This window comes from Chrysemys picta, chromosome 7 (assembly GCF_011386835.1).
Source record: "Chrysemys picta bellii isolate R12L10 chromosome 7, ASM1138683v2, whole genome shotgun sequence".
NCBI lineage: Eukaryota > Metazoa > Chordata > Testudines > Emydidae > Chrysemys > Chrysemys picta.
The window spans coordinates 85,194,805-85,218,333 of NC_088797.1; the positions used below are offsets into that span (position 1 = coordinate 85,194,805).

The 23,529-nt window shown below is 42.6% G+C and overlaps 1 protein-coding gene across 6 annotated transcripts in view; it reads left to right on the plus strand.

The window, feature by feature from the left end:
• The first annotated feature begins 496 nt into the window (after nucleotides 1-496).
• The window catches only part of VPS26A (VPS26 retromer complex component A), a 32,007-nt gene continuing 8,974 nt past the window's right edge, over nucleotides 497-23,529 (plus strand). For 2 of the 6 annotated variants that reach the window (XM_005297313.5, XM_042856938.2), the window contains exons 1-4: nucleotides 520-689; nucleotides 8,505-8,654; nucleotides 19,752-19,827; nucleotides 22,087-22,243. In XM_005297313.5, the coding sequence (XP_005297370.1) occupies nucleotides 687-689; nucleotides 8,505-8,654; nucleotides 19,752-19,827; nucleotides 22,087-22,243 (386 nt within the window). In that variant the 5' untranslated portion in view covers nucleotides 520-686. Of the gene's footprint in view, nucleotides 690-5,968; nucleotides 6,061-8,504; nucleotides 8,655-19,751; nucleotides 19,828-21,363; nucleotides 22,244-23,529 lie in introns of those variants that run through there. The other 4 variants (XM_042856941.2, XM_065553499.1, XM_065553498.1 and 1 more) reach the window with 4 other exon arrangements.

Consider the following 23,529-nt stretch of genomic DNA (forward strand, 5'->3'; position numbering starts at 1 on the left):
CAATGTTTCTAATAAATACCAATTAATTCCTGGGAAATGTTAAACAAAGTAAAAACCAAAACCAAAGGGCCTTGCTTCAAGAAGATCCTGAACCAAACCCAAAGTTGCTATTAATAGAGACAGGGGCCTAAGTGAGCAGGGTGAGAAGGTATGGGTGGGGGCCAATCCCAGGACCCTGTGGGTATATGAGTGTGGGGGCCCCAGACTGCCAATTGTTGTTAAGTGGGCAAGAGTTCTAGGGGCTCAGGCCCATGAGGTGATGCAGCAGATGGAGAAGGGACTGGTGGCCACAGGGTGACATAGGCACTGGGTGATTGGGCCTAGGTGGCTGGGGCAGCAAGAGGAGAGAGGCTGGGGGTTAGCACCAGGCCTGGGGCTGCCTGACAGGGCACTGGGAGGTAGGTAGATGTCGTAGGCGGGCGACCCCTGCCCCGCAGATCACTCGGGTTGCTAGGGGACTGCTCCCTACGCAGGAAGTAGGAGGGCAGCGCCCTCTACTGTCCCTGCGGGGTTTCCTGCAGACAGCGCGCGCTCCGCCCCCACCTCCTCTCCTTTCCCCTCTCCGTAGGGACTAGGGAGGGGCGGTCACGTGGCGGAGGGGCGGGGCGTGACCGCCTCCAGGGTCACATGACAGGGGCGCGGGCTGGAGCTGTTGCTGGTCGGGGTCCGTTGGAGGCGAAGTGACCATGGTGAGTGAGCGCGAGTTGGCATCTCAGTAGCCCCTGGGCTGAGCGTGTGGCACCTCTCCCGTTTTGGGACGTCGGCGCGGCCTGCCCCGTTCCCCTGCCCGCGTGCGGCGCAGGCCCGTGGGCTGGGGAAGGGTTTTGGTGCGGTAGGGCCCGTGGCGGCGGCTCGCTCCCGTCGGGGACGCGCCTAGGGACGCGGATTCCCACCTGTGGCCGGCGGGGGCTGGCTCGCGGGCGCCCTCCGTTGTCCGCGTGTCGCTGAGAGGCGCCCGCCCGCCCTCGGCTGCTCCACAGGGCGCTGGGCCCGGCTCCCCTCAGGCGGTGACATTCGACCTCTGATCCTGCAAGTGACTGCACCGGCCTCTCCTCCCGGCCGGCGCTGCGTTGGGCCTTGGCGTTCGGCCTGCGGCATGTTAGGGTCGCTCCTCGCCCCGGTGGGCCCCGCAGAGCTGGTAGAGGCTGGGCTGGGGCACTTCTGTCCGGCGGGGTCGATAACCCCTCCCTCTCCTGCCAAGTCACTGTCGGTGGCGGGGCTGCAGGGCGGGTCCGGAGAGCGGCATAGCTGGGGTTGCAGTGCCTGTGGGTAGGCAGGCTGGGGAGAACAGCTCGATTGTCCGAGCCTGGGGCGGTCCGTTTGCTTACACCCTGGGCATGTTTGATTTGGAAATGGAGCAACAAAAAGCTGGATTCAATGCCACGTGGGTGGGGTCACTTCTCAGAGTAAACACATCATAGGACTGGAAGGGACCTCAAGAGGTCATCTGTTCCAGTCCACCTGCACTCATGGCAGGACTAAGTATTTTCTAGATGGGGTTCTCAAACTTCATTGAACCACAATCCTCTTCTGACAGCAAAAATTACTATACGACCCCAGGTGGGGGGAACTGAAGCCTGAGCCTGCCGGATACCTGCTGCCTCTGGCGGGAGGGGAAGCTAAAGCCCAAGGGGCTTCAGCCCGCAGGCAGGGGGTCTGTAATCTCAGCCCCACTGCCCAAGGCTGAAGCCCTCTGGCTTCGGCCCCAGACAGTGGGGCTCAAGCTTTGGCTTCAGCCCCAGCAAGTCTAAGCCAGCCCTGGCAACCGCATTAAAATGGGGTCATGACCCACTTTGGGGTCCCAACCCACAGTTTGGGAGCGGCTGATCTAACCATTCCTGACAGGTGTTTGTCTAACCTGATCTTAAAATTTTCCAAGGATGATGATTCTACAGCCTCTCTAGGCAATTTATTTTAGCGCTTAACCATTCTGACAATTAGGAAGTTTTTCCTAATGTCCAACCTAAACTATCCTTGTTGCAATTTAAGCCTATTGTTTCTTGTCCTATCCTCCAGAAGTCAAGGAGAATAATTTTTTGTAACAACTAGGGCTGTCGATTAATCGCAGTTAACTCACGGGATTAACTCAAAAAAATAATTATGATTAAAAATGTTAATTACACTATTAATTGCACTGTTAAATAATAGAATACCAATTGAAATTTATTAAATATTTTGGATGTTTTACTACATTTTCATATATATTGTATTCTGTGTTGTAATTGAAATCAAAGTATATTATTTTTGCTTACAAGTATTTACACTGTAAAAATTATAAACAAAAGAAATAGTATTTTTCAGTTCACCTCCTTCAAGTACTGTAGTGCAATTTTTGACCTGAAAGCACAACCTCCAAATGTAGATTTTTTTTTTTTTTACATGCACTCCAAAAAAAAAACACCCCCAAAAGTGTAAAACTTTAGAGCCTACAACTGCACTCAGTCCTACTTCTTGTTCAGCCAATCGCTAAGACAGACGAGTTTGTTTACATTTAAGGGAGATAATGCTGCCTGCTTCTTATTTACAGTGTCACCAGAAAGTGAGAACAGGCATTTGCATGGCACTTTTGTAGCCGGCATTGCGAAGTATTTACGTGCCAGTTATGCTAAACATTCATATGCCCCTTCGGCCACCATTCCAGAGGACATGCTTCCATGCTGATGATGCTCATTTAAAAATAAGTGTTAATTAAATTAGTGATTGAACACCACACCTTTGAGGAGAATTGTATGTCTCCTGTTCTGTTTTACCTGCATTCTGCCATATATTTCCTGTTGTAGCAGTCTCTGATGATGACCCAGCACATGCTGTTCATTTTAAGAACACTTTCACTGCAGATCTCACAAAACGCAAAGAAGGTACCAATGTGAGATTTCTAAAGATAGCTACAGCCCTTGACTCAAGGTTTAAGAATCTGAAGTGCCTTCCAAAATCTGAGAGGGACGAGGTGTGAAGCTTGCTTTCAGAAGTCTTAAAACAGCAACACTCCGATGAGGAAACTACAGGACCCAAACCACCAAAAAAGAAAATCAACCTTCTGCTGGTGGCATCTGAAAATAAATGTGTCAATCCGCACTGCTTTGGATTGTTATCGAGCAGAACCTGTCATCAGCATGGATGCATGTCTTCTGGAATGGTGGTTGAAGCATGAACATGTGAATCTGTAGCACATCTGGCACGTAAATATCTTGCGCCGCCGGCTACTGCAGTGCCACTTTCTCGCTTTCAGGTGACGTAAACAAGAAGCGGGCAGCATTATCTCCTGCAAATGTAAACAAACGTGTTTGAGCGATTGGCTGAACAAGAAGTAGGACTGAGTGGACTTATAGGCTCTACAATCTTACGTTTTATTTTTGAACGCAAGGTTTTTTTGTACATAATTCTACATTTATAAGTTCAACTTTCATGATAAAGAGATTGTACTACAGTACTCGTATTAGGTGAATTGAAAAATACTATTTGGTTTTTTTACAGTGCAAATACTTGTAATCAAAATAAATATTAAGTGAGCATTATACACTTTGTAATTGAAATCAGTATATCTGAAAATGTAGAAAACATCCAGAAATATTTAAATATTTTAATTGCTTGACAGCCCTAGTAACAACCTTTTATGTATTTGAAAACTGTTATGCCCCCCTCAGTCTTCTCATCTCCAGACTAAACCCATTTTCTTCAATCTTCCCTCATAGGTCATGTTTTCTAGACCTTTAATCATATTTGTTGCTCTTCTCTGGATTTTCTCCAATTTGTCCACATCTTTCCTGAAATATGGTGCCCAGAACTAGACACCACTCCAGTTGAGGCCTAATCAGTGCAGAGTAGAGCAGAATTACATCTCGTGTCTTGCTTACAACACTCCTGTTAATACATCCCAGAATGATGCTTGCCTTTTTTTTGCAACAGTGTTATACTGCTAACTCATATTTTAGCTTGTGGTCCACTTTGATCCCCAGATTCCTTTCCACAGTACTCCTTTGTAGGCAGTCATTTCCCATTTTGTATGTGTGTAACTGATTGTTCCTTCCTAAATGGAATACTTTGCATTTGTCCGTATTGTATTTCATCCTGTTTACTTTAGACCATTTCTCCAGTTTGTTCAGATCATTTTGAATTTTAATCCTATCCTCCAATGCACTTGCAACCCCTCCCAGCTTGGTAACATCCACAAACTTTATAAGTGTTCTTTCTATGCCATTATCTAAATCATTGATGGAGATACTGAACAGAACTGATCCCTGTGGGATCCCGCTTGATGCGCCCTTTCAGCTTGGCTATGAACCACTGATGATTACTCTCTGGGAATGGTTTGCCAAACAGTTATGGACTCACGTTGTAGTAGCTACATCATGGTTGCGTTTCCCTAGTCTGTTAATGAGAAGGTCATGTGAGACCGTATCAAAAGCCTTACTGAAGTCAAGATATATCTCCTCTACTGCTTCCCCCTATACACAAGGCTTGTTACCCTGTCAAAGAAAGCTATTAGGTTGGTTTGACACGATTTGTTCTTGACAAATCAATGCTGACTGTTACTTATCACCTTATTATCTTCTAGGTGTTTGCAAACTGCTTAATTTTTTGCTCATTATCTTTTTGGGTAGTGAAATTAAGATGACTGGTCTGTAATTCCTTGGGTTGTCCTTATTTCCTTTTTTTATAGATTGGCACTATATTTGCCCTATTCCAGTCATCTGGAATCTCTCATGTCTTTTATGGCTTTTCAAAGGTGATCATTAATGTCTCAGATATCTCCTCAGTCAGCTCCTTGAGTATTCTAGGATGTATTTCATCAGGCCATGGTAACTTGAAGACATCTAACTTGACTAAGTAATTTTTAACTTGTTCTTTGTCTATTTTAGCCTCTGATCCTATCTCATTTTCACTGGCATTCACAATGTTAGATGTCCAATTGGTACTAAACTTTAGTAAAAACTGAAACAAAAAAGTCGTTTAGCACTTCTGCCATTTCCACCATTTCTGTTCCTGTTTCCCTCCCCTCATTGAGTAAAGGGGCTACCTACCCTCTCCTTGGTCTTTCTTTTGCTTCTGATGTATTTGTAGAATGTTTTCTTGTTACCCTTTGTCTCTAGCTAGTTGAATCTTGTTTGTGACTTGGCCTTTCTAATTTTGTGCCTACATATCTGTGTTACTTGTTTATATTCATCCTTTGTAATTTGACCTAGTTTCTCCTTTTTGTAGGACTTTGAGTTTCAGATCATTGAAGATCTTTTTCCTATCCCTACTTTTTCCTAGTGGGGTAGTTTGCTCTTGTGCCCTTAATAATATTTCTTGTTCTCCAATAGTAACAATATTTTTTATTTTTTTTTATTATTCCTACTGTATTTGAGTCCTGCTAGTGTTCTTGCCTATCAAAACTTGACAGCTTGGTTCTTACTCGAGGAGTTTATAGCCTGCACTGAAGTAGTCTAAACAGTTCTGACACACATAGTATACTAAGTACATGTTGTGTCATCCAGAAGACTATATATCACCTTGAAAGTGTGAACTTTTTGGTTTAAGATTACTTGTGTATATGCAGTATCCCAAAATACCTTACAAATTCTGTACAGGGGTTACTGAAATGCACTTGCTTCTGTAGTTCAAAGTGCACAGCAATAGTACAGAAAGATTTAGGACCATTTCATATTGTAAGGATATGTCTACACTAAGACACCTTAAGACAGTTAAGATTGTAACTGTTTTGCCATTACAAGGTGTTTAGCAAGGAGATTAGATATGAAGAAACCAGTACACCAGACACTTCATTTTTCTTTTTAAAGTAGTCCCACTTCCTTAGGAGAAATCTCTCTTTTGGGGGGAAAGCTAGAGATCAGTTGGACAACATAACTAGGAGATCAGTTTGAAAAATTAAGATTTTCATTTTTGGAAAACCTGTTTTTTGGAATGGCTTGTTTTTTAAAAATGGCTTCGCCTTGAAACTCCATATTTGTTTTGTTTATCCATGCTAGATGAGAACTAGTTTTTGGGAAGGAGACTGGCTAATTCAGAAGTTACTCGATGAACTCATGAGACTGCAAGACAGTTTCAAGAATTTGTAAGGTCAGCGGTCTTAACTTCATATGCAAGATGTAGCAGTCTATTTGTTGATTGCTATGTTTACATATAAACTATTTTGACACAAATTGAGGGAGGTGATAGTGCTTTTATGTAAAGGCTTTATTCTCCTTCAAATTGAAGCATAGGCCAGCCCATATGGGGAACATCTTAAAATAAGTATCGATGTGCAGTGTCTTATGAGTACTCTGTGAACCTATTGTGACTGTATTTTAGCGGCTCTGTCTATAATTTGTGAAATGCTATACTGCAGCAGTTCTCAAAGTGGGGTCGCCAGGGCTGGCTTAGACTTCCTGGGGCTGAAGCCAAAGCCTGGGGGCTTCAGCTTTGGGCACTGGAGCTGAGATTACAGATCCGCTGCCTGGAGTTTAAGGCCTTGGGCTTCAGCTCTCCCCTGCCCTTGGGTGGCAGGGATTGGTTAGGCTCAGGCTTCGTTCCCCTCTCCTGGGGTTGTATAGTAACTTATTGTCAGAAGGAGGTCACGGTGCAATGAAGTTTAAGAACCCCTGTGCTATGGGATCCTTTTAGATGATTTGTGCTGTGAATGTAATCTTTTTGGTTTGGAGGTAAATGTGCATAAAACTCAATAGGCACTCTTTCAATTTGATAGATGTAATCGCTGTCTACACTTTGAAAGTAGTACTGCATGTTTAAGAATTAACGTGAGCGTGTTCCTGGAAAAGGCAATAAAGTGTTATAACTTAAACATATATTTCTTGTATACTGATGATTTGGGAATTTTTCCTAAATAACTAATTTAACTGGAAATTGAATATCAGAAAACAGATGTAGTCACAAAGCAAGCTTCTTTGATGTTCCACCTGTGAATGTAAATCTCTACTCAGCAGAGACTTGAAAGACTTCCCTGTTAGATGTGAGCCCCTCCTTAGGCTGCTTTTTGAGCTTTAGGAGTCTAGGCTATGTCTAAGCTACAGAGCTTACAGACGTTCTAAGCCAACAGGGGGAGAGTTCTCCCATCAACTTACCTACCGCCGCTCGCGGAGGCTGGAGTAATTATGTCGATGGGAGAAGCTATGCCACTGACATTGCACCGTCCACACCGGTGTTTAGGTCAATGTAATTTATGTAGTTCAGGGGGGTGCCTTATTCACACCCCTGAGCGACACAGCTTGTACTGATGTAAGCTGTAGTGTGTACATATCCTGAGACTTCCACTCAGTACTGGCTAGCTTTTAGCTTTCTTTTACGGAATTGTGCACAACTCTGTGTAAAGAGTTTTGGGGCAGTTTGCCAGAGTAACAAGCTTAAGTAGAAACAAAGTACAGAGACTTCTTTTATTTAGCCTTGTGTATCTTAACATTTCATAAGATTAAAAATGGCTTTTTGTGTCCTTGCTTCAGCCTGTCTTGCAGTCCTGTGTCTTTTCTGTTTTCCCCACATAGTGTCACTCTTGCTGATATGAGAGGTTTTCTTCTCAGCAGGGCCTATTGTTTGGAACAGCTTTCTTGCATCATTAGTTCTACACTTCATTTAAGATTTTAGCTAAATACCTCTCCTCTTCTTTTGACTTTGTCCCAACTCTACAAGTTTTATTTCACCACACTACAATTAAAGACCTTACACAGAATGAGAATGTATAGACTTTAAAGAATACCAAATTTACCCAGTAGAAGACAGTGAGGGACTACATCTAGTTTTGTGTGTGTGATTTGCATCCAGAAAGTTCTGTTCGGGGCAGTCACAGATAATTTGAAATGTTCCTTTCCTTCCTCCTCAAGCCAGAGTTTGGTGCATAGTCTTGGACCAAAAAACATCTTTTTCCCGTTCTGCTGTGTTTCCTGTAGATCCTCTCCCAGGTCTTTCAGTTTGTGGCCTATTTGCACTTACTCCAATAAACAGTTTGTTACAATGTCATACATAATGTGTCCCAGTTTCCTAATTGTAAGGAATACAAAAGTTTGTTTTTGAATCTGGGTTTCTCACGTTTGATTTAAAACTATCAAATTTCAGTGGAAAGTTGCAGTACTAATAATTAGGAGGGACTGAAATTTTTTTGTTTTTGAAGATGGAAGAAGCAAATGGCATATGTAATTTTAATGGTGATCATAATTGGGTACTAGAACTATCTACTTATTCCTGTTGTGAATTGCTCATTCTTCAGCTTGCTACTGATCTTATCGTTTAATTATTTGCTGAGTACGGTCCCATGTGGCTATTATGAAACTACTTGTGTATAACTTTTTAGACATCCCAATGAAATTATTTCAATATAAAAATTTGAGCTGTACATCTGCAAACTGAGATCTGTCCTTCAGTACACGGGGAATTTGGGTAATTGGGAACATACTTTCATCCCCCAGGCTTTAATTAGCATCACTGCCACAAACAAAAAATAAAAATATGTATTTCATAAAGTATAAAGTCATCTTTACCCCTGTGATAATCTGAAAAATTATTTTTTATTCCAGAGTTTTCTTGGAGGCTTTTTTGGTCCTATTTGTGAGATTGACATTATTCTTAATGATGCAGAAACACGAAAAACAGCAGAAATTAAAACTGAAGATGGCAAAATAGAAAAACACTTCCTCTTCTATGATGGTGAATCTGTTTCAGGAAAGGTAAGACTTGTGTGTTTCTAATAAAAATTCTTTTTACTTTTTGTAGCACATAAATGGAAACTAGATATCAAACATGAGACATATTTTTTTTTCTTGGTTAGGTAAACTGGTTTGAACACCAGCTTAATTCTCTGGCCTGCATTTGTTCTTAAAGGTCAGAAAATTCTGTTCTATACCTACTTGTGACTAATGTAAACTTTAGTTCTTCCAATGGCTATTAGCCAGGATGGGCAGGAATGGTGTCCCTAGCCTCTGTTTGCAAAAGCTGGGAATGAGCAACAGGGGATGGATTACTTGATGATTACCTGCTCTGTACATTCCCTCTGGGGCACCTGGCACTGGCCACTGTTGGAAGACAGGATACTGGGCTAGATGACCCTTTGGTCTGACCTAGTAGGGCTGTTCATATTAGTTACTGTGGCAATTAATGGGAACCTCTGTTTTATATGTTCATTAGCCTATTGCTGCTTCCTTTCATCTCTTGGCCTCTTCCTCTGAAGAGGCCAGTGCAACCAAAGGCATCCCTGTCACTTTGGAATGATTTTTCTTGTTGGAAGCAGTAATCTTTGGAACCCAAGAGAGGGGAAGGCCAAGAAGGCACTATTTATAGCAGTAGTCTTTGGACGTCAATTACCTGCTTGTTCTGTACATCCTGAAGTTATGCCTCATGCCCTGGCATCTGGTAGTACATCAGAGGATCTTCAGCTCAGCTGACAAACAGTTCAGTAGGGGACAGCGTGTTGACAACAAATTGGGAAAGGATTAGGAAGCCCAAATCTGTTCCTTCCCTAAAAAAAACTGAGTTAGATGGCACCTTAGCCTGTTTCTCAAGGGACCTATTCACTATCAGGAAATGCTCCCACTCTTCAGACCTACTTCTTTATACCCACACCCACCTGTGGACTCCTTAGAAATACAGCATGAGTCCCTGGAATGTCTTTCTAGAGGACTGAAACTTTCTCATGAGATGTCTAAAACTCAAGAGGTAGCATGTTTATTTAAAAAGAGGAAGGTACTAGCTTTCATATACTCACTGATACTTTTAAAACAGGATAACTGTCTGAGAAGGCCTTTGAGGAGTTTTGACTAAAGCAGTTGCAACTGGATTGGAAGACTGTTGGCTTCTCAGGCAGCTTCCCCTTTTTTTTCCCCTCTTCCACCCCAAGATAACTGCTTGCATAATCTCTTGCACCCTCTACCCCAGACACTAACAGATCACTAGTGACTTACTGGACTGCAAGGTACAGGAATTTGTGAGCTCACAGCTCTGAGTTAGGAAATATTGTGCACTTCATATTGCCAGTGTTTCCATAGAGAGGATCTTCTAGCCCCAGGGAGATGAGATGGCTTAAATAATTAAAATTGACAGATTGGGCTTTCAGTGGTGGTGTTTTTTGTTTGTTTGTTTTTGTGTGTGTGGTGTTTTTTTTTTTTTTTTTTTTTTTTTTTTTTTTTTTTTTTTTGGTCCAGGATTCTCTTAAATTGGCATCCAGCACTGCAAGCTCCTTTCCCCACTAGGAGGGACCTATGTTTACTAGAGTTGGACAAAATAAATCTCAGCACAGTGTGCTTTAGAAGCTAACATCAATAGGAGATGCATCTAGATTCAGTTGTGGGGAAACAGTTAACCTAACAGGATTCATATCTTAAACTGAGCAGTTGCCGGGCTTCTCTGGCTTGTGAGTGGAATGTTTCTAAATTTAAGCATTTAAGGGGAATCTCAGTGACTCTGCCAGATGACATAAAGGAAGGAATCTCTGCCACCTTCCTTGATAATCTTTAATTCCACACAGTGATGGTAAAAGTAAAGAGTCTTTTTTTTTTTTTGGCTGTGGAACTGTCATCTAGTTGGCTAACTTCAAGTGCCATGATAAACCTGTATCTATGTCTAAGGCAGAGGTCCCCAAACTGTGGGGCATGCCTCCTGGGGGAGGAGGACATGGAGGAACATTTGGGGGGTGCGGTGGGCTGGGCCAGCCCTGATGGGGTGGGAAGGGAGCCCCACCCTGACCCAAGCTCTGCTTTGGCCCCGTGCCTGACTCCGTACCCAGCCTCGGTGTGGCTCTGCATGTGGCTGGAGGCCAGGCTTGTGGCCCCCACCGTGGCCTGGCTGTGGCCACGGCTCCGGCCCCACCCCCGGTATGGCCCCAGCCTCGGCCCCTTTATCCCCATCTGTCACTGCGGCCCTACTACTCCCCCTGGCTCCAGGGTGGTGCAGATGGAGGAATGGGAGGCATGACTCTCAAAAATTTGGGGACCACTGGTCTAAGGGCTTGTCTAAATGAACACTTTAGTTTACAGCAAGCTGAGATGTAAATCTACCCTCTGCTAATGTGCCCACACTAAGTGTCCATATGAACAGTTCCTTGTCTACAGTATGTCTACAGTACAAAATTATTTAGAAATTATTCTATTTGAATTTTCGGAACTGATTTTTATACATTCGGTCTTGTCTCCCCACCCCCCCACCCCCCCCCCCCAAAGCGTGTGTATTCGGCGGAGTGCGTTCACAGTACCGAGGCTAGCATCGAATGTCGGTGCAGTGCACTGTGGGTAGCTATCCCACAGTCCCCACCACCCATTGGAATTCTGGGTTAAGCTCCCAGTGCATGATGGGGCAAAAACATTCTCGTGGGTGTTTCTGGGAGTGTTCTTGTCACTTGCTCCTCCCTCCATGAAAGCTATGGCAGACGCCATACTGCCAGCAGACGGTGCAGTACGGTGCACCGCCTGTCTCCTGATACTATGAATTCACTTCGCATGTCCTCGTCTTTCTATGTAATATCTCGAAGGATCTACTCTCTCTTCCTCCCCGTGAAAGCTACATAAAACAACCATTTCCGGCCTTTTTTCGGCCACTGTGAACTGAGCAGCACAGCTTCCGCTGCAAACTCTGCTTTCCGGCTCTTGCAGCGCTAGTGAGCTTCTCCATGTTGTCGGTCCCGGGCTCCCATGGAAGTTACAAAAGACAACCATTTCCCGCCTTTTTTCGGCCATTGTGAACCGAACAGCTCTCCTACGTTTTGCGTCCCTTTTTCCAGGATTACCCGTGCAGGCGCCGTAGCGTGGCAAGCATGGAGCCCGCTCAGATCTCCGCTGCAGTTTTGACCATTGTAAATACCTCACGCATTATTCAGCAGTATGTGAAGTACCTGCAAAACTGGGCGAGGAAGCGATGACAGCGTGATTACTATACTGATGAGGACATGGACACAGATCTTCCTAGAAGCACGGCATGTGGCGATTGGGAGAGCATGGTGGTGTTGGGCCAGGTTCATGCCATGGAACACCGATTCTGGGCCCAGGAAACAAGCACAGACTGGTGGGACCGCGTAGTGGTGCAGGTCTGGGATGATTCTCAGTGGCTGCGAAACTCTCGTATGCGTAGGGCCACTTTCATGGAACTTTGTGACTTGCTGTCCCCTGCCCTGAAGCGCAAAGACACCAAAATGAGAGCAGCCCTCACAGTTGAGAAGCAAGCTTCCACAGTGCTATGGCCACTCGCAACACCCGACAGCTACCGATCAGTCGGGAATCAGTTTGGAGTGGGCAAATCTACTGTGAGGGCTGCTATGCTGCAAATTAGCCAACGCAATCATTGACCAGTTGCTATCAAGGGTAGTGACTTTGGGAAATGTGCAGACCATTGTGGATGGCTTTAATGTGCTGGGGTTCCCTAACTGCGGCAGGGTGATAAATGGAACACACATCCCTATCTTGGCCCCAGAACACCGGGGCGGACAGTACGTAACCCGCAAGGGGTATTTTTCCATGGTGCTGCAAGCACTGGTGGATCACAAGGGAAATTTCACTGACATCAACGTGGGATGGCCGGGAAAGGTGCATGACGCTTGCGTCTTCAGGAACTCTGGTCTGTTTGAACAGCTGCAGGAAGGGACTTACTTCCCAGACCAGAAAATTACTGTTGGGGATCTTGAAATGCCTGTAGTTATCCTCAGAGACCCAGCCTACCCCTTAATGCAATGGCTCATGAAGCTGTACACAGGCACCCTGGATAGTAGTAAGGAGCAGTTCAACTATAGGCTGAGCAAGCGCAGAATGGTGGTAGAATGTGCTTTTGGACATTTGAAAGCACGCTGGTGCAGTTTATTGACTCTGCTAGATTGTAATTGCTGCTTGTTGTGTGCTCCACAATATCTGTGAGAGTAAGGGGAAGACGTTTATGGCGGGGTGGGAGGTTGAGGCAACTTGCCTGGCGGCCAGTTTCGCACAGCCAGACAACAGGGCGATCAGAAGAGCGCAGCAGGGCACGCTGTGCATCAGAGAAGGTTTGAAAGCCAGTTTCATGACTGGCCAGGGTACGGTGTGACAGTTGTTTTTTCTCTTGAAGTTACCTGCCCCCTATATTATTTTTATATATAATATATATATGTCACAATTGTTTTAAAAAGTTCTTTATTTGTTGCACAACACATTGAGAGAAATCAGAAGGTGGATGGAGGGGTGGAGGAGGAGGGAAGGACAAGTCCGGAAACCAAATCAAAAGTTCGCATATGCCAGTTTTCTGCTGCTTGTGCGATCCTCTGGAGTTGAGTGTGTGGGTCCCTGTAGCCTCCCCCCTCGTGTTCTTGGGCATCTGGGTGAGGAGGCTATGGAACTTCGGGAGGAGGGAGGGCGGTTATACAGGCGCTGCAGTGGCAGTCTGGGGTCTTGCTGCCTTTCCTGCATTAGATCCACCATACAGCGCAGCATGTCAGTTTGCTCCCCCATGAGCTTGACCGTAGGGTGCTACCTGCTCTCATCACGCACATCCCTCCTCTCTTTGTGTTCATGTAACGCTTTACGGGACTCCGCAGTTGTTTGCCTCCGTGCGTTCAGCTGGGCCCTATCAGTGCGGGAGGACTGCATGAGCTTGGCAAACATGTCATCCCGAGTTGGTTTTTTCCGCCTTCTAATCTGGACCAGCCTTTGGGATGGAGTAGTTAGGGGCCGCGTTGAAACATTTGCATCTGCGGGAGGAGAAAAAGGAAGTGTAGTATTTTTAAAGATACATGTCAGAGAACAAAGGGGACACACTTTCTCGGTGAAACAGGCAATTCATAGTACACAGCACATGTTCTTTCTGTACAAGTTCGCATTTTGCCTCTTATACTGAAGTGCCTGCCACTTTGGTGTGAGTAAGCCATCACACATGGTCGGGCAACAGAATTCAGCTTGCAGGCAGCCATGGTAAGCCCTAGGGGCACGCGGGGTTCTGCTTCTTCTGCATTCATTTCAATGCTTTCAAACTGCCGGGCGCCCTTTCTCATAGCAAGCAATGCCTGGTGGGATTACCATATAAAAGGAGGGCCTGCGGGCTCTCTGGGATGATTGCTTCACACAACATTCCCCCCCACCCCACCCCGCACCCACTGCGTGGCTCTGATCAGGGATGAGCCCTTTAAACACGAACAGCCCAGCACAGCTGGGTTTTCCCCCCCCACTGCGAGGCTCCGATCAGGCTCTCCCTCACCAGAAGTACCTTTTCCAGGGTCATGGTCCGGGAGCCCGCCTTGGGAGTGGGGGGAGGCTATTGTCTCCAGCGTTAAGAATAGTTCCTGGCTAGGGGGGAAAACTGATTCCCCACTTAACGCCTGTGCACTGTTGTCGTCCTCATCGTTGTCATTCAATAACTCATCCTCCTGGCTCCATGCAACTCCCCCTTGCAGGTGTGCACGGACAGTGATGGGGTAGTGTTGGCATCACCCCCTATAATTGCATGCAGCTCATGGGTAGAAGCAGAATGCATGGGGCTGTGACCCAGAGCGCCCGTTCACCTCCCTGGCTTTTTGGTATGCTTGCCTGAGCTCCTTGATTTTTGTACGATGCTGCTTTGTGTCCCCGGAGTAGGCTCTTTCCGTCATGGCCCTGGAGACTTTAGCGTACGTATTTGCGTTTCTTTTTTTTTTTTTGGAACGTAGTTCTGCCGTAACAGATTCATCTCCCCAACATGCAATGAGATCCAGTACTTCTCGTTTGGACCATGCTGGAGCTCGTCTGCGAATCTGGGACTGCGTGATATCTTGTGATGGTGGACTCTGCATGGTCGCCTGTGATGGTGGACTGTGCTGATGGTGACCAAACAGGAAATGAAATTCAAAAGTTCCTGGGGCTTTTTCCTGCCCACCTGGCTAGTGCATCGGAGTTGAGTGTTGTCCAGAGCAGTCACAAGGGAGCATTCTGGAATAGCTCCCGGAGGCCAATAACGTCGAATTGCGTCCATAATACCTTTAACCCGAGATTGTGTTCTTGATTTTTAGCGCTACTCCACTTGCTGAGGTGGAGTACAGAAATTGTATTAAAGATAAAGAGCCTTTTAAATCGAAAAACGTTTTGGTCGTGTGGACGGAATCATTTTTTTTTCAAATTAACTCTGCTAATTCCAAAATAACCGACTAGTGTAGACCAGGCCTTAGTGTACTTTAATAAAACCGGAGTAGATTAAAGTGCATTAGGGAGCTGCTAGTTTGCAGCAGTAGTGTCCACACAGACATGCTAGCGTGGGCTAGACTTGCACCCTAGTTTGTTGCAAACTAAATGTTCATTTAGACAAGCTTTAATAGCTGTCATACACGTTGGGAACTTGGAACATAGTCTTTTTGTGAACAGGAGAACATATGATCTGTTTCTTTTAAAGCGCAAAATGATATTTCAGTTTGGAGGTATATAGGGCTGCCATGAGTCTCTAAGGTGCATTTAAAAAAAAAGGCATTAAAATCTTAGTCATGATGGATGTGGCATTTGGCCAACAAATCTGCCAAGCTGTAGTACCACAGATCATGGTGTCGTGCTCCCATCTTTGAAGTGCCCTTTGGGTTTTGATGTGTACCTTTGCCTTAGCCAGAGAAACGAACAAAAGGTATAGATCTAGGTACCAAGCACAGCTGGTCTAGTCTTGCTTGCTTTGTCCTTGAATTTGCTGGGGCAGTACTACCTGGGGCACGAGAATTTCGTATCTAACTTGTTTTGATCTGTTTCCACCAATACATATGCTTGCCCTTCAGTTCAAAATTTTATTGCGGCTGTGTAATATGAATTTGTTTGCAAAAGAGTTCTTCTCACCAGTTCTTCTAATGTTTTCCGCCCCCCAACCCTGCTCAAGGCATTATGCTCTAAATCACCTGTATTGAGAAGAGCTGGTGAGAGGATTTGGGGGCTGCTCAAACTCTAGTTTCTTCTCTTTTTATTCTAGGGACAGCAGTGAGGCATCTGGACTGGCAGGAGGCCAGACTTGCCTGAGGCTTTGCAGGGGAATCAGGAAAGGGTAGAGAGCTCAGCACTCAGGTGGACCAACATAATATAGTACATTGTTTTCCAAACTCTTTAATGCTGAGCTCTCTTCAGGAAAATGAAATCAAATGCCTCTCCACTCTAACACTGTCATGAGTTGTCATATTTTAGAGTTTTAATGAAACAACTCAAAAGCTTGCCCTTACATCATTCCTTAAAACAGAAGTTTGTTAATAAAATAACTTGTATTCAAAAATTTATTTAAACACTGAACTAGAATAGTACTTTTAAAGCTTACTGTAATATATTAATTTTTTTTTTATAGTTGGCAACATGTTTGTTAGAGAAAAATTCTGCCCATGAGTTCTGAGATCCTCAGGCTTGGCTTCTTCTCGGTTGTGAGGGAGAGGGAGCAGGGAAAGAGAGATGGTATTAATACCAAGGGTCAAAAGAGTTAAAGGTATTATGAACTTATACTGTCCAACATTAAAACAGTGATACAAAGTTTAGGGTTGTTTCTATAGGGGCCGTGGTTCACTCAATTTCTTGGCAAATACCCAAAAGCATTCATTCTAGAGTTGAAAGCTTACTGATCAAACATAAGAAATAAAAAGCATTTCTATTGAAACTGAAATTGAGTAATTATGCAAAAAAACCTTAACCTGTTGAAGTCTCTCTCTCCTTTTGGAGGCAAAAATCAGTCTGTTTCATTAACCTTTTTGATGAAAAGGAAGGTTGTAATTTTATTCTCCGTGCTGATGTGTAAAAGGTATTCACTTCTCCGGTTTCTAACAGGCACAAGGTAGAGGAGATACAAGCTAGAAAAGGTGGGGGGGAAATACGGCTTTTGTTGATTTGGAACCCTGGATGGCTGGCTAGTTACGAATGGATGCTTTGGTAGGCAAGGACACCATGACACCTGTTGCATGGACCAAGGTTTGCATTCTGATCAAGGGACATCATCTGGTTGGGTCCTTTTTTCCTTTGATGGGATGGGTTGTGGCTGATTCATCTCACTGTGCTGATGCAGTGCAGTTGATTTCAGGATTTGATGAAAAGCTGAGAGAGAAAGACGATAGGAGGAAGGAAATAGTGGGGCAGAAAGTAACACAACAGGAATGGGAGACAGGATCTTGTGTGACTGTGCTGTTGGCAATTAGGTATCCTTGCTGATTGGCCAAGGACTGGATGTCATGATTTTCAAGGCCTGATGACCTTCCTCTTGGGAAGAAAATCCTTTCATCAGCTCCTTCTCTCCTGGGATCAGGGAGGATGAGACCATGAGTTGGGAAGAGACAAGACCTGAGAAGCTAAGATGCATTGAAATGAGATGTTCTTTTCAAAGTCTCCTTTTAAGAACCCCAAAAAGGTGGTGGGAGAGGGAAAGTTGGTTGAATAGTTCATCACCTCATTATTTTGTCCACTAATAATCCTAATGTATGACATACCAATTTTGCTTCATTAATTTCTGGTTCTGCATCTTTTCTTTCTACCAAGCATGATTTCAACACATACCTTGAATTATATCAGGAGGCCTTTTTGTTTAGACTAATTCAGTCTGTCTCTTTTTTGTACCTTTTTCCCCATCAACATTTGTTTATAGGTTAATGTAACATCTTATGAACTTTCAGATGCTTTTTACATTTGAGCTTATAATTAAGGTAAATTTTTGGGCTCAGTTATTACAACAGAGAATAAATAGTGGTATCTCCCAAGCGTACCTACTTGTGACACCTACTCTTGAGTGACTGCTCACTTTGGTATATCTTTTTCCTTTCTTAGATGCTTTAATGAGCAGTGAAATAGTTAAGTGTTGACACTTAAAGGCCTCATATTGCATCTGAGTTTGTGCCCTTGGAGACAACTAGGGTAGTTCACATCTGAGCCATTGGATAAGGCTCTCTAAAAGCTCAGGCAGACACCGCATCAGCTACACTGGGGTTATATTTTGAAGTTTTCTTCACACTAACAGCTAGAGATTTGCTCTTTTTAAAATGAAAGCTGAGACTGGAGGACAGCTGAGAAGCATGCTGCATCCTCCGCACACCCCCAGCCTTTTGTGCTCTCAGGGGCCATGCACCACACTGAGGGAAACAATGATCAAGTGAAATGCTCCAGCTTTCTTTAGCCCTGCTTGGAAAGGAGGGCCAGAGATGCTCATCCCAAGCCACTGGATCCATTGGTTAGTTAATGTCTTTGGCCATAAATGCTTCCTTTACCTCCGAAGAGTTGCAGATAGTAAATGGGTACTGTAAGAATTACATTCTCTACCATTCCTTGTTGATAACTCAGCGTTTTAAAAGTAGACTGACATTGGTCTAATTTAGTGACCCTCCATTTGTGCAAAAAGTATGGGTCAGGGAGGAGGGAAGAACAATTGTTAGAGCTGTGCAAACAACTGAATTTTTTTTTTCCAGTTTGCAGGGCAAAAAAACCCCCTTTTGCGTTGGATGATGCATCTTGGACCTGAAACAAACATTTTATTTCATTTGACTCTTAATTAAATTGAAGTAAATTTTGAAAGAAAACACTGCTTTGTATGACAAAAATAAAAATGTCCAAAATAAAATATCTGAATTTTGTTCATGGTTTTTTAACGAAAACAATTCAATGCAAACTTGCTAAATGTTTTGGTTGATCCAAATATGCATTTTTTGCGCACACTGCCGCCCCCCCCTCCCCCCCCAAAAAAGCCCAAATGTGTTTGTCCAGGTCTATCAACTGCACACCAAAAAGCAGAGTATAAATCCCCAGCAGGGGGAGCATGACTTAAGCATTGTTCCCACAACTGACTTGAAATAGTTGATGCTTATAACAAATTCATTGCATATTTGTGCCTGAGGGAGGGGAGAGGAAGGGATTGTGGAGGGTGAAGTCCAGTCTTAAAATAGATCTGTGATAACTGAACTTAAGACAAATATCAAATATAGGGGCTCGGAAGGAGCCCCAGCATGGCCCACAAGCAGTAGCTTGATAAGTCTAGCTTATACTTTTCTTGCTCCTCTTGAACCCTTTTGTGTTAGGGTAACAACTGGGATTTGGGGTGAGATGGAGGGGTTGGAGATTGGTGTTGGTCTTTCATAGTAATACTGGGTAGGTTGGCAAACTTTAGCACCCTACCTGCAAGACTGAGTGAACTGCCTTATCTTTATCTCCCATGCAAGTCCTGAAGGGGTGTCAGGATGTCAAGTTGAAGGACCCCAGCTGGCGGTGGCAGTGAATAATGTTGTAACTGAATTCTGCAATATGAAAGCAGAACCTCCATCACTCACGTCTCCAACCATACAGTTGAATAACTCACATTTAATCAATAAGGGTGAAAACACCATTGTAGAAATCTGGGTAAAATCGTACTGGTTTAATGAGAAGACAGCTCTTGTCTAAAACAATGAAATTTCAGTAGTTTAAACACTTGTATGAATGTTTTCCATTTTGAGAAGTAAGTCAGTAAAGATCTTTTCCTCGCAGCTGTTTTCTCCTGGAATGATTTTAGTCCTCAAGAACATTGTACAAGGAGGAAGGAAAAGTTGTCTAGTCAGATGACTATTTCTAGCAGTTCAGCTCTTATTTAGAGTAAAGTAAATTTCTGATCCTGTAGTGGAGCATTGCTAATTTGATGGCAATTTTACACTCCCTTGGACAGTCTTTATCTATCCTTAATGCATCCTCTTTCATATAACCCTTAAAGGCAATACACAAGCTTAAACCTTTAGAAATCATGGAGTGGAAAAAGTCAGGGGAGGGAAGGAGATATCAGTTATTTGGGTGTGCCCAGAAAGATCTTTGTCCAGAAATGAAAGTGAACACCTGCTATGCTACAGTGGAAAAAGTATAAAAGTCTCCAACTACTATTCTTCTCTTTTTCAGGTGAACATAGCCTTTAAACAACCTGGAAAGAGGTTAGAGCACCAAGGAATTAGAATTGAATTTGTAGGACAAATTGGTGAGTTTTGAAGCTGCCAGTGGGGTGTGGGTAGATGTGATTTATGGAACTTTACATTCATGACTGTCAGCACTCTGGCTCAGTCCTCATGACTACATCAGGATAGTGGTTAACAAGTGCTGAAGTAAGACAATGTCTGAGTCATTTTAACTCTGAAGTAATGTGCTACTTTTGCTGGTCAGAAATTGGAAAAAGCAGCAGTATTCTTCTTTCCCCTTTCACCAGTCTATTTAAGAGTTGATTTATGGGAAACGTGGAGAAACATTTTATGGCCAACCAGAGAGTGTGCTTGGCATTTACCCAACTTCTTGCCACACACGATCACTGCAGAACTGTGTTCACAATCTTAATCTGCATACTCAAAATGAAAACCTAGGGAAATTTAGACTTTTTTAAACCACAGGTGACAATCGCATGAAAAATAGCACCCAAAGATTAATCTCTTGCTTATTTCTCATGTCATATTTAGTGTATCAAACGAAAATACCAAGCATGTGCCTGCTGTACAGGCCTGTATTACTTTTTTTTAGTCTTTAATCCTTGATTTAGAAGGAAAGGAGGTACAGGAAAAGAAGGATGGTAATGGCCTATAATTACCTCTTTCTAGAAATAAATTTCTGGCCCTTCCAGTCTTCTAAAGTGTAGTTGTGTACTGTTACTGAACATAAAGTAAGGTGTTTTAAATATCTCAAAGTGCAGAGATCCTATAACATTGCATTAAACTGAACTTCATTTTTTTATTCAGATTTAGAAACTAAAATTGTGAAGAACCTGCATCATTTGGTTAGGTTCAAAGGTCTATCAGTAGCTTCTCCCAAAAATACTTGAAATAGCCTCTCTGTACACCTTAGATTTATTATGAAATTCTGTATCTTCTGTTTACAATAGAGCCTCTCTGACTTATACAAAAAGTATTCTCGCTGCCACAGTAAATTTACTAGTAAATCATGAAGTAGTATAATTAATTAAAAGAATGTTGCAAAGTGTATTTTGTTCATTTGACAACTGTTCAATTTTAAACCTGCAAAAAACTGTAACTAACGTGTCTGTCACTTAAATACTGTTCTTTTGTATTTCTAACAAGCTGCTTTCATAATGCATTATTACTTGGGTTGTGGTATATTTAAATGTGAGCCTGCTTAGCGTAATGAGTTAATTTTTAATTCTCTGCTAGGGAGAATTAATTAAATTTGAATAAATTGTCAAATATTTTAACTCCTCGTGATAGTTACTAGCTGACCATATTTCTTTACAATTCTGAATCATAAAGAACAACTTGCACGTAGAAATGGTTTTCCTGATAGGTTTTGCAAAGTTAAAAATGTGTTATGTGAAGACTGCGTGGCTCAAAGATATAGTAATAATGTTTAAACACAAAGGGTCACAGTGAGCCCTGGTGTAAATGCATGCAACTCCATTAGTCGGTGTGTGCCTGTTTACAGCATGACAGAACTTGGACCTAAGTGACTGGTTTGAACTTACTTAGGTTGGTAGTAATGACGATGTACCTTCTAACAATTTTTTTGTAACTTGTAGATTAATTGGTCGTGGCAGTCCTGTTCCAGATGTTGCTAATTGTCTTCTTTTAGCCTTTCTACTGTAACTACCAGAGACTAAGTGGACATGGAGACTTTTTATTACAGAATGTTGGAGTTAATTTATTTATGTATGGTATTACTATGATACTCATTTAACCAGAAATTTCTTTATTAAATCCAGAGGCCTAATGGTCTTTGTACAATTGCTCTAAATAATAAGTAGTCTACTGTATCTGAACAATAACAACATTTGATCAAAATATGTACAGGGTAAATTCAGGAGTGCTTAGATCCATATTGGTTGGCTCCAACTTCAGGCAGGTATTAGCAGTGAACCATCTAAGAGCTTGTCTTTTTATACCCTTTAACAAACCAGTGATGTCATTGCCTGTTGCCAACTTAGCTAAAAACGGGTTTGGGTCATTACTGGTTCAACACACACAATTCTTTCTTGTTTTTAACGATCTCTGATAATTGAGGCATTTTCTTCTCATCATTTATCTTTCTGGTCTAGTTGTTTGCTGAAGGCGTTTTAAATTCCACTGATCTGGAGGTGAATTGAATTACTGTCTTCTCCCCTTCACACGCCTCACTCCCACCAGTCAGTAGAACTAGAAAAAGAAGTTTCAAATGATGTTTGCTTCAACATTTGTAGTTTTTTTTTTTTTTTTTTTTTTTTTTTTTTTTTAATGAACTCTGACTTTTTGCTTCTCAATTTCAGAACTCTTCAATGATAAGAGCAATACTCATGAATTTGTAAACCTAGTGAAAGAATTAGCCTTACCAGGAGAACTGACACAAAGCAGAAGTTATGACTTTGAGTTTATGCAAGTTGAGAAGCCATACGAATCCTACATTGGTGCCAATGTCAGATTGAGGTATGAAAATATGCATTTAAATGGGCAGATCCTATGAAATTTGATACTAGAATCAGATATCCTGTTAGGTTATATGTAAAACAGGCTGAGTGTGCATTCAACAAAATAGTAATTCTGTCAAGTCTGTTTCCCATTAAATTGTAAACATAAAATTAACACTGTATTGCAGAACTAAAATTTGTATCTTTCTCCAAAACTCTGTACATGGAATTTAAGGATATTACTGTGCTCACACTCACAATGGCACTCTTTTCTAGATGGACAGTGAGACTCCCACCTAGAAAATGGGTTGGTATTTCATTCATTTCACCTGTTTGTGAAGGCCAGCCCTTCTGTAAGATGACATTTTCTCAAGTGCTGACTTTGATTCCAGTAGAACACAGGAAGTGATATGCTTTTTCAGAGGACTTAAGGGGATAATTCTGGTAGCTGGCTCTTATCTCTTTGGAAGCATCAGGATCACATGGAGGTTTATCCCAAAGACCACTCAAGACATGTGCTGGTCTCCCAAGTCTCTGATACCAAAGCTTCCTGTGAATTCAAAAATATCTTCAGTTTTGTCATATAAACCCAGTTCTCTGTTGTAGGGGCTGTCAAGATGCTGTATGTCCCCTTTTTAAAATTGAAAGTTAACTTATGAATAAAATACACTTTCCTCAAGCACAGTGTTTTGATTATTTCGTGTTAACAAAGAGCATAAGGTAAGAAAATAACATTTGACATGCTACTTTGAAGAACACCAAGATAGATAGTAGACTTGATGTCCATGAAGAAATCTTGTATTTGAGAACAAGGAGGATTTTTGTTTATGGCACTCTGATTCTTGGTATGTATCAACTAAGGGTGGTTATTAATCGCAGTTAACTCATTCAATTAACTGCAATTAAAAAATTAATCACTATTAATTACACTGATAAATAATAGATTACCAATTGAAATTTTATTAAATATTTTTGAATGTTTTTCTACATTTTTCAAATATATTGATTTCTATTACAACTCAACACAGTGTACAGTACTGACTTAGTAGTTTTTATTACAAATATTTACACTGTAAAAAGATAGTATTTTTCAATTCACCTCATACAAGTACTTTAGTGCAATCTCTATTGTGAAAGTGTAATTTACAAATGTAGCTTTTTTTTGTTTTTGAGTGCAGTTATGTAACAATGTAAAACTTTAGAGCCTACAAGTCCACTCAGTCCTACTTCTTATTCAGGCAATCACTAAGAGAAACAAGTTTGTTTACATTTACGGGAGATACTGCTGCCTGCTTCTTGTTTACA